The sequence below is a fragment of the Thamnophis sirtalis genome, unplaced genomic scaffold (assembly GCF_051295495.1).
Source record: "Thamnophis sirtalis isolate CommonGarterSnake01/CBP01778 unplaced genomic scaffold, rThaSir2_p1.2 scaffold_8, whole genome shotgun sequence".
Lineage (NCBI taxonomy): Eukaryota > Metazoa > Chordata > Lepidosauria > Squamata > Natricidae > Thamnophis > Thamnophis sirtalis.
The window spans coordinates 21,968,395-21,985,579 of NW_028261388.1; the positions used below are offsets into that span (position 1 = coordinate 21,968,395).

The 17,185-nt window shown below is 42.4% G+C and overlaps 1 protein-coding gene and 1 long non-coding RNA gene across 3 annotated transcripts in view; one reads left to right on the forward strand and one right to left on the reverse strand.

The window, feature by feature from the left end:
• Nucleotides 1-1,288: 1,288 nt before the first annotated feature.
• ATP8A2 (ATPase phospholipid transporting 8A2) overlaps nt 1,289-17,185 on the reverse strand; it is a 379,008-nt gene continuing 363,111 nt past the window's right edge. For both annotated transcript variants that reach the window (XM_087721235.1, XM_087721234.1), the window contains 2 exons: nt 10,611-10,702; nt 1,289-3,702 (listed from right to left, as the gene is read on the reverse strand). In XM_087721235.1, the coding sequence (XP_087577361.1) occupies nt 3,605-3,702; nt 10,611-10,702 (190 nt within the window). In that variant the 3' untranslated portion in view covers nt 1,289-3,604. The remainder of the gene's footprint in view (nt 3,703-10,610; nt 10,703-17,185) is intronic.
• Nucleotides 4,293-10,985, forward strand: LOC148044326 (uncharacterized). The gene is made up of 3 exons (XR_015697460.1): nt 4,293-5,275; nt 8,736-8,880; nt 10,526-10,985. It is a non-coding gene; the product is annotated as an uncharacterized LOC148044326 (long non-coding RNA).

Consider the following 17,185-nt stretch of genomic DNA (forward strand, 5'->3'; position numbering starts at 1 on the left):
ATGATGATGATTAGCAGTGGAGCAACAGTGATTTTTACATGTTCATATTATTGCCTTTTTCACACTTTCACACTTCTTTTATTACATATCATATGACGTATTGCAACATTTCTGTTTAATTCTGTTAAATATTATGCAACTGTTAAAATATTATATGCAAGACTCTCGCTTTGAGACCATGTGAAGACTAATTATCAATACTTAAGGGCCTAAGAACATTGAAGAAATGGTAATTTTATTGGTTCGGTTCATTTGAAAGTTCATTAAGTGGACCTTGGAAAAGATGGAAATAAATGAGAGATGTTGGAATCAGATAGGAGACAGAATGAATGTCACTATCGTTGACTACCAATTTTCTCTATTTGGGCTCATTCTTGATGCGGTAAGTATGCATGCGTGTGCTGTGCACGTGCTGTGCGTGTGCGTGTGCACATGGTGGACACCCAGCCCCGTTGCAACGGGATCCAGAACCCACCACTGGTGCTACACGTGCCTGAGGAGTAGTAAAAAAATTGTTTCTGGGCATGTGCAGAAGCAAAAAAACCAAGATGGAACAGGTTTTGGGGCATGGCCAGCCGAGTTATTACCTACTCGGCTGAACCGGGCCGAACCGGTAGGAACCCACCTCTGGTTAGAATGCTGTGGAATAATAATAATGGAAATTTCTACAGGAAAATGTTAATTCTTAAAAGTGGTACATACTGAATAATGACACTCAAGTACTGGAATTGATTTCAGGCCCTTCAGTCTAGATAAAGAGATGGTTAATTTCTTTTTGCTGGCTGAGTCAATCTCTCTGTGACCAGATTTTCTTAAATCCACCTATGTTCCAGAGGATTGTCAGCAAAAAGGACTAATAAAGTGTCAACTTTTTAAGGCCTTATATACAGCACACAGGATAATCGGCCGATGCACCTGAGGGCAAAGTTGCAATGGTATTTATCTTAAGCTATTCAGAAATGCAGTCAGGCTGTTTAGGACTAACTAAGGCTTGCTTAGACAGCAGCAGCAGGTGAATCTAAGGGCTTTTTTCAGATCTTGCTTTCTCTGAAATCATGCAGGATTCCAAGGTATTCCAGAGAGGCCTGTAGAGATTCTCAGACATCCAGGTCATGGTTGTCTCAAAGAAGAAGCTTCTTGGATGAGAAGTGAAATATCTTCAAAGAGAAAACAAGGAAGTCCAGTTGCCTCCTGAAAAAGCACCTTCGGGACTTTCCAGAGAGGGTACGAACCATTCAAGCAATGGGTGCATTGCATTTCTCAGGATTTCATTAAATCCCCCCCCACCCCCCGAAATTAAAATAGCATGGAAAAGAAAAGTTAGGAGGATGTCCTTTTTGTGAATCTGTGAACACAATTGTTTACTGGCATGCTAACTAGGCATGTCAACTTATTTTTCTGGTAGGATTTTTTTTTTGGGGGGGGGGATGTTAACAATGCATGACAGGTAGAATTATTAGCAAACAGAAGCGCCTTTACTAAAAGTGCTACCTTCTCTTTAACAGAATTCTCTTTGCAGCACAGAAAGCCCTGCCAGAAGAAGTAGACGACCCAAGAAATTTTGCGATACAATCTGGATGTATTTGTACAACCAATCCTCAAAGGACATTGTTCCCTGAAGTGGCCATGCCATGACCTTGAGGCTGATTTTAAGAAAAATAAACAACCACCACTAACTGAAAGTTCCCTCTGCTTGTTGCAATACTTCTCACAACCATAGAAAACATTTAAACATTCTTATGCCATTTCTCCAAGTGATGAATAGAAACAGAGATGCTTAGGTTACTACAGGTTAGGTCTTCATTTATTTCACCGAGATATTTTCTTAAGGGGGGGGAGGTTACTTTTTCACTGTGTGTTTATTCAAAATATCTTGTTTAGTGGTGGGCTGCACATTTTTTTAACAACTGGTTCTCTGCTCTAATGACTGGCTGGGTGGGCATGGCTGGGTGGGGTGTCATGTGACTGCCTGGGCATGGCCAACTTTATGTGACTTGTGTGTGTGGTACCTGTATGGGACAGGCAGGGTTGGGGAGGGAATCCAGGGGTCTCCGGTGGGGGATGGGTGGGAGGAAAGAAAGATCCAATCTCTCTTGTGTGTATGAGTGAGTGAGTGAGTGAGTGAGTGAGTGTGTGTGTGTGTGTGTGTGTGTGTGTGTGTGTGTGTCTGAGTCAGGCTCACCCGGCTTCTCTTCCTCTCACAGCCAGCTTTTTGGGGCCATTTTCAGGTCATTTTTTGGGCCATTTTCAGGCTGTTTTTCTGGCCGATTTTGGCCAGTAAAACTGCCTGAAAACAACACAAAAATGGTCTGGCTTTTGGGCATTTTCAGACCAATTTTACAGCCAAAATTGGCCCAAAAACCAGCCTGAAAATGGCCTGAAAAATGGCCAAAACCAGGCAAAAAACAGCCCAAAAATCTGCCTGAGGTGGGACCATCCAGTGGTCCGATTGGTCAGTTCACGCAGAATCGGAACATCTGGTTCGGGCGAACCAATCCGAGCTGGCAGCAGTCCACCTGTGATCTTGTTACACCATAGCAAAAACTTTTGGGTCCCGTTAATCAGGACCTGTAGTACTTTCCTGATCTTTCCAACCTTTCTTCAGGTGCAGTTAGTCCAATATGTAATCTTATACCATCTCTCAAAAGCTTTAATGAGTTTCACAAGCAGAAGATGTTAAGGCACCAGCTTGTCTCTGCACTTGTGCGCTGGAGTATTTTAAGTCCTGAGCTACAGTGGGGACAAAATGTTTTAAATTGATTAACTGAACTTTAACGCTAGATACTTTTCTTTGTCTCTTCATCAGAACAAATATATATATTTTTTCCCTCCATTTCCAACCAGACCAGACCTATCTCAGGACTTAATAAAAAGCTGTAATTGTGAGATGCAGGCCTGCCATTCAAATGACTCGGGTGATAGATAGTATTGCAGCAGAGTAAATTATTGTGGATGTCTGTGTGTGGTTTGCGTAAACAAGCTAAGAATTCTGTAAAGTATTTTGTATAGTGCTGATCCATTCCAAGGCAAGCTGTTGATGATTGTTCTGGGGCCTTATTTCTTTCCTCTCCCTTGCCCCCCCCCCCCCAGGTTATATTGGCTTCTCTGTAGTTCTTTGCCTGTCTCTGTAAACATTCCAGTCAAATAGACAGTGAGTATTATAAAGGCTTCATACATGCAGCTAAGTCTGGTCATGACAAAATGGGAAGCCAGAATTCAGCAAAGGTAGATCAGCAACGGGCCTTCTCACCTTTTTAAAGTTTTCTCTGCAAAACCACAAAATGCCTTTTGCCCTGCCTTTTGAAAAATGGCAATAGAAACAAAATGTTTTCAGCATCACACCTTGGACAGCAGAGCCAAGTGTTTCATAAACCATGTAAACCAAAAGAACAGCTGGCTTCCGGCAAGGACTGCTCCCCACCCCCCAAAGTGTGCTCAAGATCTGGAAGCAGCATAGAGAACAAACTTGTTGGCTAAGGCCACAGTAAAAAGTTTTCCGGTGTTTACGTTGCTGCTGCCAGCCTTACTCAAGGGTGTATTCACAGTAGACACATTGATCCACATCTCTTTCCTCCAGCCACCAATCGCGGGGAAGAAGTCCGTGTTATTCGACTCCGGCTCTCTGCTTTGTAGTGTCGTAGGATCGAACAACTTGAGACTGAGAAACGACCCCGTGCTCCTCTTGAGAGAAAGCGTAACCATCTGGAGGGAGAAGAGGAAAGAGCCGAAAAAGAGATTTGGAGTCAGAGAGAGGTTACGGTTTGTTTCTTTAACAATGATGAGAAGAGGAGGAGTGTACAATGGATGCAATATGAGAGAAGATCAGAAGCAGGTAAAACCAGTTCAGCCCGCACAGCTACAGTCTTTTTTTCTGATGTTCTTTCAGGGTAATGTGGATAATGCAGAACACCAAGGGACCATTACAGGGGTGGGCGGCTGGGGGTTTGCAAGGGTTCAGGAGAACCTCTAGCTAAGATTCTGTGCAGCTCGGAGAACCCACAAATTCCGCTCCTGGCTGGCCCTGCCCACCCCACCCCGCCCCTCCCAGGAGTCCCCACGTGGCCCTTTTTGGATGTAGGTAAGTGCAGGATGTGCACGGAGGCTCAGGGAGGATGAAAAACGTGACTACTGGAAGTTCGGGAAGAAGTTCCAGAGGGCCTATGGAGCCTGGGGAGGCCATTTTCATCCTCCTGGAAGTTCGAGGAAAGCCTCCGGACCCCGGGGAGGGAAAAAACACCCCCCCTACTGTGGTACAGGAGGCAGACTAGGGCACTTCCATCATGGCCATGCCCACCCAGCAACTGGGCAGAGAACCCCTTGCTAAAATTTTTGAAGCCCACCATTATCCCAGCCCTAGATCTCCCTCCTGTCCCTTCATTAAGTAGAACCAAAATCAGGAACACTGGCAGATTAAACTTGTCTTCTCCCAAACTCAACATCTTACGTTCTTACCCCATCCCTGTTTGGGACCCAAGGGAGAAATATTGAGAGAACTGAATCAAATCCAGAGCGTGGAACCGTGGTACCTCAAACATAACTGCTGTTCAGGGAGCACTCATAACGAACATGGTCCCACATCCATTGTTTTCAGAGTGAACATGAGTCACATACCAAAGCATACGGTAGTTTTTAAGTACTGTGTGAGAAAGGATTAGAGAAGTGTTTCTCAACCTTGGGAACTTTTAAGGTGTGTGGCGTTCAGGCTGGTTGGGGAATTCTGGGAGTTGAAGTCCACACGTCTTAAAGTTGCCAAGGTTAAGAAACACTACTTTGGAGAGAGCTGGGCCTGCTACCATCTTTTCATTTAAAAATTAACTCTTTAGGTACTTCCCTATGAGGATTCAGCACCATCATTTGAAAATCTTTTTTCTGCTTCTTCTGCAGTTTATCTTAATCTGTACTACTGTAGCTATTCTTTTTAAATTACTCAGACTCAGTGATGTTTGTCCCCTAAACATCCCAGCCGGGAAAACCTTTAGCTTTCTCTTACAGGAACTAATATATTTTTTTTCTCCATACAATTCTACACAACATAGAGAGATGTGGTATATGCATTTGTGTCAGCAATTGATTTATATGCCTTTTGCATTAAGTAGGGACAAAAGGATCTTTTGTTAATCCAAGATAGGTCCCAAAGGAGGAGAGCATAATTTTTGCTCCTTGTTTTTAGCATATGGACACTGGCTGGTATGAGCAGAAGAATGAACAATGGAGCAATCACGGAGTGAAAATGATGTTGATGGGCAAATACTCTTTTTCACACACGTCCTGATTGGTAAATTTTTTATTTTGTTTTATTTTGTTGTAATTTCTTTTCCTTTCTTCTTCTGTTCCCCTCTTACTGTGTAACCAGTTTTTAGGCCTTCCCCCACTTCTAATAATACAGAGCAAAAGCTTGTCCTGGTAACATTTTTGTTCTACCATCACCCAGTGATATTGTATTAATCTTGTCTACATCTCATACATGAAACAAACCTGCCAACTGTAATTTAGTGATATTAAAGTAGGCTCTTCTGCCTTAAGTTGACAAGTTCCAAAGGTGAGGCAAGAAGTTAGAGGAAAGTCAATTGATTGCAATGACTTGAAGTGGAGACCATACAAACAATGGATGCAATAAAGGTTTTGCTGCAAAGATGCATGAACAGTACTTCATCTGAACAGGGGACAAATAACCTTTGAAACCAATCGCAGCTGAAAGCACACACACAGTCCTCAACTTACAACCATTTGTTTAGTGACCATTTGAAATTACAATGATGCTAAAAAAGCAACTTATGACCATCGCAGCATCCCCACAGCGACATGATCAAAACTCTGGTACTTGGCAACTAGTGTGTATTTACGACAGCTGCAGTGTCCCGGATTACTACTTATGACTTTCCTATGCGGCTTCCAAGAAACAGAGTTAATGGGAAAAGTCAGATTCACCTAGCAACTGTGATTCCCTTAACAACTGTGGGGATTTGCTTAATAATTGCAGCAACAGAGGTTGTAAAATTGGGCATAACTCAATTGCATCATCTAGAGATGGAAGTTCTGGTTCTAATAGTAGTTTCAAGTCAAGGACACACCAAAAAAATCCCACAAATAGCAATAGCAATAGCAGTTAGACTTATATACCGCTTCATAGGGCTTTCAGCCCTCTCTAAGCGGTTTACAGAGTCAGCATATCGCCCCCACAGTCTGGGTCCTCATTTCACCCACCTCGGAAGGATGGAAGGCTGAGTCAACCTTGAGCCGGTGAGATTAGAACCGCCGAACTGCAGATAACAGTCAGCTGAAGTGGCCTGCAGTACTGCACCCTAACCACTGTGCCACCTCGGCTCTTATACACACATGCACATTTACTGTACACATTCATTCATTCATTCAGTTACTTATTTAGGAGAGTATAACAACTATGGTCATTGTTTTAATTGCAGCCTGGGGAAAAGTTAAGTATTTAGATAGAATAGCACCAGGAGACCATTGTATACCATGAATGATTCAAATCAGGGGTGGTATTCACTTATCTTCCCTACAGGTTCCATACATGTGCTTTTGGCAAAAAAAAACCTGCCCTAAATGGGACGTTGTAGTGCTGGTGCGGGTAGGCGGGGCCACCCGCGATTTCCGCTACCGGTTTGGGCGAACCAGTCTGAAACGGTAGAATACCTCTTGTTTCAAATGTTGCAATCAGGGGAAAAAATAAGGAATGTCTCAGATAAGGGATGGTCCATAGATTTTCAGTTGTGGACTACCTGAAAGTTTTTTGTACTCCAGATTGCAGCAGCATGGACAATAGTAGGCATGCCTTTGTATGCCCAATTAATGTATGCTTTATGGGCTGCACTGGTTGCCAGTTTGCATCATATTGTGATTCAAAGTGCTGGTTGTTATTTATAAAGTTCTACATGGTTATTCAAAGGACCACCTCTCATCTGCCAGCCAATTCAATCTGCTAAAGTTGATACTCTCTGGGGACATTTGCTGAAGTAACCTTTCTAGAACCCTGCAATTATGTCTTCTGTGGAAGGAAGTTTCCCTGAGACCGGGAGAGTTTCCATTCTGCTAGTGTTTCAAAGGGCCTCAAAGACCTAGCTCAGTAATGGCTAACCTGTTTGGTGCTGAGTGCTTGTGCACGAAACCCCAAAATGCAATGTGCGTGTCCCACCCCTTCAGCCATTTTTGGGTTCCAGGTTGGCTCAGGAGGCTTTCCAGGCTTAAAATGGGGTGCGGGGCATGCACACCCACATAGTGCAATGCAAGCACCCCCCACACATGTGCCCCGCAGCCCCGTGCAACGCGCAGCAGAGACCCGAAGACCAGCTGGCTGGCGGGAGGTACATACGCGTGCACAGTGCAGGTGGGCTGGGGTGAAGGCTGGCGTGTGGCACATGTGCCACAGATTTGCCATCACCAACCTATTTCCTCACTTTGTCAAAGGTAAATGAAATCCCCTTCTAGGGAATGTGGGTCTGTTTCTTGATGTTGTCCAGCTTTTGTCATCTTTTGTTCCCTGTTTTTACTGATGTATTTTTAAATTATTTTTCCCATGTTGTCTTACTTATTATCCAGAGTTGCTGGGAATCCAGTATTACGTGAATTGATTGTTAATATTATTATTAGGCAACCTCCAGGATACAGCATCCCTCTTTTCTGTCTTCAGCTTACAAGTCTCCCTGAAATTATCTTCCTTTGGAAAAAAAATATTCCGTTACCCTACAGAGTGTTTGCATACCCCTTTATCATACAACCAATCTTTTCCACCTGATGGCCACCTCTGGCCTTCTCAGCTTTCCAGGGATGTCCTTCAAATTGGCAGCCATGGGAAGAAAAACATGCTTAGTCACAAAATCGCTGCACTGGCAGGTATGGCCGAGCACAAAATATCAATTTACCAGAAGACAAACTACTCAGGCTATTCTGAGCTCTCTACCACTCTAGCTTATTTTTGTCTGTTTTCTGAATAGGTTTTTAATCTTACTTTTTTTTTTTAACCAAAGCCCTCCGGCCATTCCTTTCCTTCCCACCACTCTTTTTTTTTATTTTCCAAGAATGTCATTCAGAATGTCGTTGGGGTCTTCACAGACCCCAAAAGACTGTTGGGAATCAAAACAATAGTGAAAACTGGTGTTCCGCTGAATATTAGCTCCCTGCTTAATTTTTTTTAATTACAAGAATCCTGGCAGGAGATTCTCTGCAGAACATAGAACTGAGTAGGTGGCAAAATATCTCTTTGTGAACATAAAGTTGCTTATAGAAACTAGATAGCCCATCTCCAATATAATACAAATTTGTTTTAATTTAAGCTATTGTGTATTGAAAGGAATCTGTTTATTTCCACCCCTTTCTTAGTGCTTTGCACTATAACATTGTTTGACAAGGGATAACCGAAGTTACTGAGGATACTGGATCAGTATCAAACTTTTTTTTTTTTAACAAAGGGCTTTAAAACTACAATGAAAGTTTATGGTCATGAGAAAAACAGTCTTATGATTGCAATTATTCTGAACCTGGACTGGCTCCTTTAACAATTCTTCATGATTAGTACTTATGAGGGATGAGCTAACAGAATTGAATGGATGCCCTTTTCTTTCTCCTTTCTTTGGCTCAGCAACCTGGTAAATGTTATGGGACGACTTTGGCAACTTTGTAGAGAATATATATCAGCACAAGGTCTTTCTCTGCTGCTCTTCCATGTGCTGGGATAGTCTTTCTCCCTACCCCTAACACATGAATTCTTGTTCTGGCAGCCTCTGAAGCTTCACCCAAGCATGAACTTTCATGATAAAGAGGAAATGTTCATAGCCAAGTGAATCTACTCTGGAACCAGTGCAGAACTAAAAGATGAGAGTACAAACCATCAGCGATTTATTTACATGTGTGTAAACAGCATCTGTAAGTAACTTCTGAATTGGAATTCCATATGTGGGATGGGCAGAAATGCAAGAATACAAAAAGCCTTATAGGGCAAGTTGTGTAACATGTTTAGAGACCTTTTCTTCTTCTTCTTCTAATCCTGATTCTAATTCCTCCTTTGTAGTTAAAGGCAGCAGGGTAGTTTTTAAAGGCCAGGGCAAATTGAGCACAGCAATGGAGCTGTGATCCCCAGGTGTCAACACTGCCCAGTAATTGTCATTTGAAGGAGCTCCCTTGTTTTTCCAAATGCTAGGATCAGGTCCAGCTCCAGCAATTATAATCCAGGAATGGTTTACTGAATGCTTCTGTAGCAGGGCAAATATTTTATATCACATACCACCATTGGGGGAGATCGAGGGCCAAACCACAGCAGATTAAGACTCAATACAAATCCAGTGGGAGAATTTGAATTCTCCCACTGGATTTAAATCCAGGGACGGGCTTGCATGGGTTCAGGCGATCCTCTAGCTAAGGATCTGCCCAATTCAGCAAACCCGCAAATCCCACCCCTGGCTGCCCCTGTCCACACTGCCCCTCCCACCCTCAGGAGTTTCCACATGGCCGTTTGGGATGCCAGGTAAGTACAGGGCCCTGCTGGAGGTTTGGAGAGGGCAAAAAACAGGCCTCCTGGAAGTTTTGGAAGGCTGGAAACGGGCCCATTTCCGGCCTCCGGAGGGCCTCCGTAGGCTGGGGAGGTTGTTTTCGCCCTCCCGGAAGCTCGCAGAAAGCCTCCAGAGCCTGGGGAGGGCAAACACCACCCCCACCATGGTACAAGAGGCTAATTGTTAGTGAGACACTTGGCCTCTTTCAGTCCATCATTAGCCAGTTACTTTTTCTCAATATATGTAACCTTTATAAGAACAACATGGAAAAGATTATTGTATAGGGTCTTGCGATTCCTGAAGGAGAACAAGGCAATAAATGATGGAAGAATGGCAATTAAATGCACCAGAATTCATACAATGAGCTCTGCAACACTTTATTTAAAAAACTTTCCAAAACCCATGCATTTAACACTAACTCTCCCCTAAGGGCAAATAGGAACTTAAATCTCAAAGAGAAATAACTCTGCAGTTGTTTTCTGAGTTTTTCCAATAGCCATGGATCCCCAGCCAATCTAAGTAATATAATGGGGACAGTTGTATATTTGGAAAAAATTAAAAGATGTATATTAATTAATGCTAAGGAAATTATAGTTAGTACCGGAACTATAATGCAATGAGAATGCCAGTTTGGAAAAAAATTACTACCCATATCTGAAAATTGTAAAAAAAAAGGGGGTAATTCTGAAATACAAAGGCTTCATTTAAAACCCCTTCAGATGTGTTATTCTTCACTAGCAATAGCTTACAAATGCAATCATAGTTTAAAGAAATAGTTTCATTCTGATATGTTTCTCCTAATAAAGAGATTCTGGAGAGAGTGGGCCATGGAAAGTAAAAATATTTTGCAGTCACTGAAGTCTACGTAAAACTTTGGAAAACACAGACACTGATTCCAGTTCCAATTGTATGTTATTTTTTTGGTCAAGGTCCGCTTGGAATCTAATCTTTGTTTTGCAAAGTTACACAAAGCATTGTACATAAAGTGCAATGTATTGCTTGTGTGTACTTTATTTCTACAGAGGTTTTACATGCAAGCTCCAGCCAGACTTTTACTCCTGTGGTATTTTCAGAACTGAGACCTTCTATACGCGGTATAATACTTACGGGGCACTCCTTGCTGGACAGAATGAGCACGGAAGAGGCATGGAGGGGTCTTTCTGCCCAACCTTTTTAACAAATGGTCACGTTCATTCATGCTGCAAGACAAAAGATCAAGTCAAGTCAGCCTCCAGCGGTAGATTATGAAGTACTCCCTTCAAAAAAAGTGGAATCCATTGTGACAGAGCAGAACTTCTTGTCTCCATTCTTCTAATACATTTTTAGAATAAACAAGAACTTAATGAATTCCAATGTCCTCTCAGTATGTGGGCATACAGATTTAGTGTTTCAGATTAACAGTAAGGTTCCAGAAGAGTGCATTGCATGCTTTTGGCCATCTGCTATGGTGTCAAGGCTACGGCAAAGGGAAAGGGCAACACAAAGTAATATAAAACATGTTAATATATCTGTTATACTTGTATTTGGTCCTGATCAGATCTACTCATCTTGGATATAGTGATGATGATGATGATGATAATGACGCTGATTCAGGAGTGAGCTTCAAAAACTTCACCAACGGGTTCTCTGCCTGGTTTCTGGGTGGGTGTGGCCATGGTGGGCATGGCCTAGTTGGCCTCCTGCACCACAATGGGGCCTCTGTTTTCACCTTCTCCAGGCTCCGGAGCCTTCCTTGAGCCTCTGGGAGGGGGAAAACTGCCTCCCCCAGGCTCCAGACGCCCTCCTGAGGCCGGAAACGGAACTTCAGGGACCCCATTTTCCCCCCTCCCCAGCCTCTATGTGAGTCCTGCACTTACCTCACATCCAAAACAGGCCACGTGGAGAGTCCTGGGAGGGGTGGGGTAGGTGGGGTGTGGCCAGCCAGGGGTGGGATTTGGAGTTCTCTGAACTGGCCATAATGTTAGCTACGGGTTCTCCCGTAGCAGCCCACCCCTGCGCTGATTACAAGAAATGGATTTCTTTGTTTGCTTTTCACTTCATGTATGGGCACATTCAGTCAGATCAAACACAAATGCAAACTCATTGGATAGGAATAGCAAGATATGCTTATAGGTCTGGCGCTTACACTGTACATGCAAGTTGAAACCACACTGATCAAAGAAAAGCTACGTTTTTATGCTTCTTAACAAAAGCAGCAATTCTGAACTGGAAAGAAAACTTGCAAAGGATTCTGCTGAATTCAGAGACACTTTGGAAAATGAAACAAGGAAGATATACTCCAGAGGTCTGTCTGAAAATACGCCCATAGGGGGGAAAATAGGTCCCAAAAGATTAGGGTTCCCATGAGAAAAAGATTTTCTTTAATACATATTATGGGTCATGTGGGGGAAAGTTCCTTCAGTATCTCACTGAATTAAAACCTGTGGTCACCAAGTGAAGTTTGATAGTGGGAGAATCAATGTAGACAGAAAAAACAGTTATAGAAGATGTAATGGTAGATCCCATTCTGGATGGTTTTAAAAGGACATTGACACGTTCATTGAGAGTGACAAAACTAGTATTTGTATCCATTTCATAAGTCCTATGGGAAAGAGGATGCTGGATTAATCCAAATTTGGTCAAATACAGGATAACTCTGCTCTTCTGTTTCCTTCTTAATTCAAATGTATAATTTTCTTTCTCCATTAAACTAACAATAAACACAATAGAGAAGTACTCTAAACAATTCATGTCAAGAAAATGGTCCGGACTAAATCCATAGCATTTTTTTTCCAGTAGAAAAACCAACGAATTCATTAAGAAGTCCACAGTATACTATGTAAACTGTATCTGCAGTTTTCTCACAAATAAGAAAGATCATAAGCCCAGAAACCTGCATAAAGCATGGAAGAATAAATATGACTTGCAGGAGCACAGTATAAAAAAACAGCATTTAAAGTCCCCTTCTTGCCACTAAATCAGTCACCAAATTATACAACAGTATATTCCTGTGCAAGTTATACAAGTGTCTTCCCCTTGGGCATCATGGAAAATGGTGAATAATGGACAGCTTGTGGACAATGATTCATAAAGCCTTACTGAACGGATACACAATATCCAGTCAAATCTCAAAAAAATGACACAAAAGTCACTTGATCCATCAAAGGTCCTCAAGATAACTTCTAGTAAGGTAAAGGTAAAAGTTCCCTGCACATGCTTGCTAGTCGTTTCCGGCTCTAAGGGGTGGTGCTCATCTCCGTTTCTAAGCCAAAGAGCCAGCGCTGTCCGAAGATGTCTCCGTGGTCATGTGGCCGGCATAATTAAATGGAGAAGGCGCACGGAGCGCTGTTACCTTCCCACCAAAGTGGCCCCTATTTTTCTACTTGCATTTTTTAATGTGCTTTCAAACTGTCAGGTTGGCAGAAGCTGGGACAAGTAACGGGAGCTCACTCCATTACGCAGCACTAGGGATTCGAACCACTGAACTGCCGACCTTCTGATCGACAAGCTCAGCATTTTAATCACTGAGCCACTCTTAACTTCTAGTACATGTTGCTATTTTTTTCCACATGACAAACCTCAACTCCAAACTAGTTTTTACACAAAGAAGAGAACAGAATTACAGGATTTCTAAAAAAAAAAAAAAAAATCAGGAGGGTCAAAGAGCTTTAAAACAATCTGGAAAACATCTTCCTTGTCTACAAAATATTTCTGAAAATTGCAATTTTCTGTGTGGATATTGGGCAGCATTTAGCCCTTAGCATTTTTTTAAAAAAATTGTAAAAAAAAAATCTTGGAAGAATGCCATAGCACCACTTCGGTATTACTGGCCATAAAACTACATGGACATGTTCTGATAATCCACTAAGAAATAAATCTGGCTCAAGGAAATGCTTATCTTTGTTTCTATGGCTTATGAAATATAATGGAGTCCCAAAGAGGCAAAAAGAAATTTCACTTTTAATAATGATTTTCTATGCCCAGATGATGAATCCTTTCAGTCTCATCAAGGAAAGAGAGTGGTGTGGGAATAATAATTCCAGAGCATCACCCAAGTTCCCAATTAACAGCTGTAAAATATTTTTTGTTTTGTTTTATAGGCCCATTCCTTTCCTTCCCCCAAAGCCAAGGATCCCTATGCCTGGGCAAGCAACATCTGTCTTGACACATTCAGAGGAAGAGCATCAAAACAAACAGAATAATTCAATCCTGACCACAGGGTCCCACTGCCTATTTGTTGGAGTAATTAAAAAAAGATGAGATTCACCACCAATTAACCTACCAAGTGCTAATTAGTGTTAATGAGGATTCAAGGCACTTGCTGTAGCTTGACCCAGAATATCCTCCAGGGTTCACTAATTGGCTGATGATAAAAATGGGGCAAAAGTCTTAAGGTGGATAGATGTAGAAGGATGGATGGACGGACGGACAAATGAACAGGCAAGCAGACACACATACTATTATAGACACTGCGGGCCTCCATCCGTTCAGGTCTCTAAAACATTCCTGCTGATTCTTCTCCATCACTTTTCCAGCACAAAAACAAGAACCACAATTTTGCAGAGCAATGCTAGCTGGGTATTTGTAGATAACTTTTAAAAACTGGGGTCACTTATAAAGTACAGAAGACTTCTCTTAGGCAAACCTTATCCAAATGAGCAGGATCACTGCTGATTTCTTATGTGGCTAATTGCTTCTTTCTTATTCTTTTTAGCAGGAACTGCTTTCAAGTAAATGTGTTTTGAATTTCAGAAGCTGGAGGAAAGAAATGGGCCAGCAGCAGCCTGGGGACCTTAACTCAGAAAAAGATAGAGATATTCACTATTAAGCCAAAAAGAAAAGGGAAATGTTGGGATAGGCAGGAAAAATTTCCTTTGTAAAACATTTGTTTTTAAAGACTGCTATGCCATGAAATAATTGATATTCTCTACTAAATACACAGATTGTTCATTGAAATGAGTATATGCTCATTTCAAAATGCATGGCATTCTCCCTCCAGTTCTTTTTAACAATTGTTTTATCTTTATTACCTCTTTCTAGCAATCAAGGGAGAATATCTATGTCATCATTAGGAGCCAAAAATGATGGCACAAAACCAATTGGCTCTCTGCACACATATGCTCATTATGGGTGGACGCAGATATTTATGGACCCAGATACATGTATACGCATGCAATAACTTCCTTCTGAATGTCAAGCAATCGATAAATCCTATCGATCTCTACTAAAAAGGGTGTTTTTCTATTTTCAATGCAAGTTATATACATAGACAGGAATGCAACCTTAGGCGGCACAGAGAGACAGGCTTTCATTTTTGTTCATAGTTAATAACTGCGGCAGGAAGTAAAGTTTTCCAATACAAATTTAGGAAACGAATATAGAGATGGCACTTCATATTCTCACTATCGCCTATTAAAAAAATACTTTTAAAAATAGTTGCCTCTAGGGAAAATTCATGGGTTTTGTGGTTTGCTTAATTGCCTCAAACTGTTATTAGTACCTGCTGTTTAAGGGGTGTTTTCATTTAAATACCAGGATGAAGTGCGTGTCAACTTTTCTTTTGTGAAGTTGCCAGATCTTTAAAGTAAACAAAAGAAAATCTACCTCTGGATTAGATCTAGGACCCTGGCTTAACAGTAATGAGATGGGACTATTTGTAAACCCTTTGTTTTATACTGGGCCCTGTTTATTCCATTTATTCAACTGTAAAGGACCAAAGTAAATTTAGGCTAATGCTGCTCACACATCTTAAACTTGCCAAGATTGAGACATACTGCTCTAAACCAAACTGCTTTTGAGCATATAACTCAGTTGTGATCAAAATCTTCTTATGTGGATGTAAATTTTAATTTAATGGCTAGAGCAGTGATGGCTAACCTTTTTGTCATTGTGTGCCGAAAATACGCATGCACCCCGCGCCCTCTGCACAGGTGCACGGGACCCCCACACTTCCCCCACCTCTGCGCATGTGTGTGGGACCCCCCATGCCCCATTTTGGGCCTAGTAGGCCTCCCTGCAGCCTCCTGGGACCAAAAATGGACCATGGGAGAGGAAAGCGCCACCCCCAAGTTCCGCCCCCCCACGCATGTGCGTGCAATCCCCGCTTTACCATGCATGCATGTGCACGTCTCCCACATGTACTACACCCCCCAGGCATGTGCGGCAGAGACCCAAAAATCAGATGTCCAGTGGGAGGTGTGCGCGCATGTGCAGTGGAGCTAAGCTGGGGCAACGGCTCGCGTGCCTGCAGAGAGGGCTCTGCGTGCCACCTATGGCACAAGTGCCATAGGTTTGCCATCACGGGGCTTGAGTCTGGGTTTCCTTTCCTCCTTGAACTAAGACTATTGCACTGAGAATGTTTGTATCACTGGGAAGCCACCTAGAGTACCAAAGTATGTCAGCAGGGATACCTATGTGGGAGGAGGGACAGGGGCTTCTCTTTTAGGGACTAGATATTCCCGTATCCTGTCGAAATAAAGAGGAGATAAGTAGTAGAGCTTCCAAGGCTGGTTATACCCCTCTTTGTATCAAATTAGAAATAATGAGAAATGCAAAAAGGAAAAAAAAAACAGCAACAAACCAGGCACAACTTTGCTTCTTGTCAGTCAGGTTCAGTCTGGAGACTAAAAGGATCTCAGGCTTTGAATCATGAATGAGGAAAGATCTGGTTTGTTACGCCTGATTAAAATCAAAGTGGCAGCTAGAGTAGCTGAACCTTTTGGCTGTGAAGTTAAATGTTGTTTCAGCCAGAGAAAATAACTGAAATTTAGAGCAACTGTGGTGCCCCCCCCCCCAATTCTTTCCTTATCAGTTGCAGTTTGGAACATTCCACTTTTACTTCATCATGGAGTTTAAGTACAGGGAATAGTCCCATGTTCTTCCACACAGCCTTTATCAAATTCAGATCTACTGAGCTTCATTAAAACATCTGCAACAGATCACAGGTAATTATTTTAGCCTTGAGAACCCAAAGTGATCCAGAAAAGGGTTCAAAGGTTGCATATGTACATATCCTCTCCATTCAAACATAATTCAGATTACAAAGGTAAAAGGTTCCCCTCACACATATGTGCTAGTTGTTCTCGACTCTTGGGGGTGGTGCTCATCTCCATTTCAAAGCTGAAGATCCAGCCCTCCTGGAGATGTCTCCGTGGTCATGTGGCACGCATGACTAAATGCCCAAGACTCACGGAACGCTGTTATCTTCCCATCAAAGGTGGTCCCTATTTTTCTACTTGTATTTTTACATGCTTTCGAACTGCTAGTTTGGCAGAAGCTGGGGCAAATAACGGGAGCTCACTCCATTACGCGGCACTAGGGATTCGAACCGCTGAACTGCCGACCTTCTGATCGACAAGTTCAGCATCTTAGTCACTGAGCCACTGGCTCCCCCTTCAGATTACTGAAACACAAAATCACCTGTGAAGGAGAGGGAACAGGTTAAGCATCTTCACTTCCATTAGTCATTAGCTCCTTTTGCCAAATGTTAATGAAAAACGAGACACATCCATTTCTCCTTTGTTTCCATACCCTCTCCCCCATTACTGCCACTGAGGCAGTTGCTGATGTTATAATACAGCCCTTAATATGACTGTTCAGACCCTGAGATTGTTGGCAGCTACTTTGAACTCCGGGTAATTGTATCACCTGAACACAGCCTATCATCGCTCATAAAACAGGCTCCTTACTTAACCAAGCTCCGT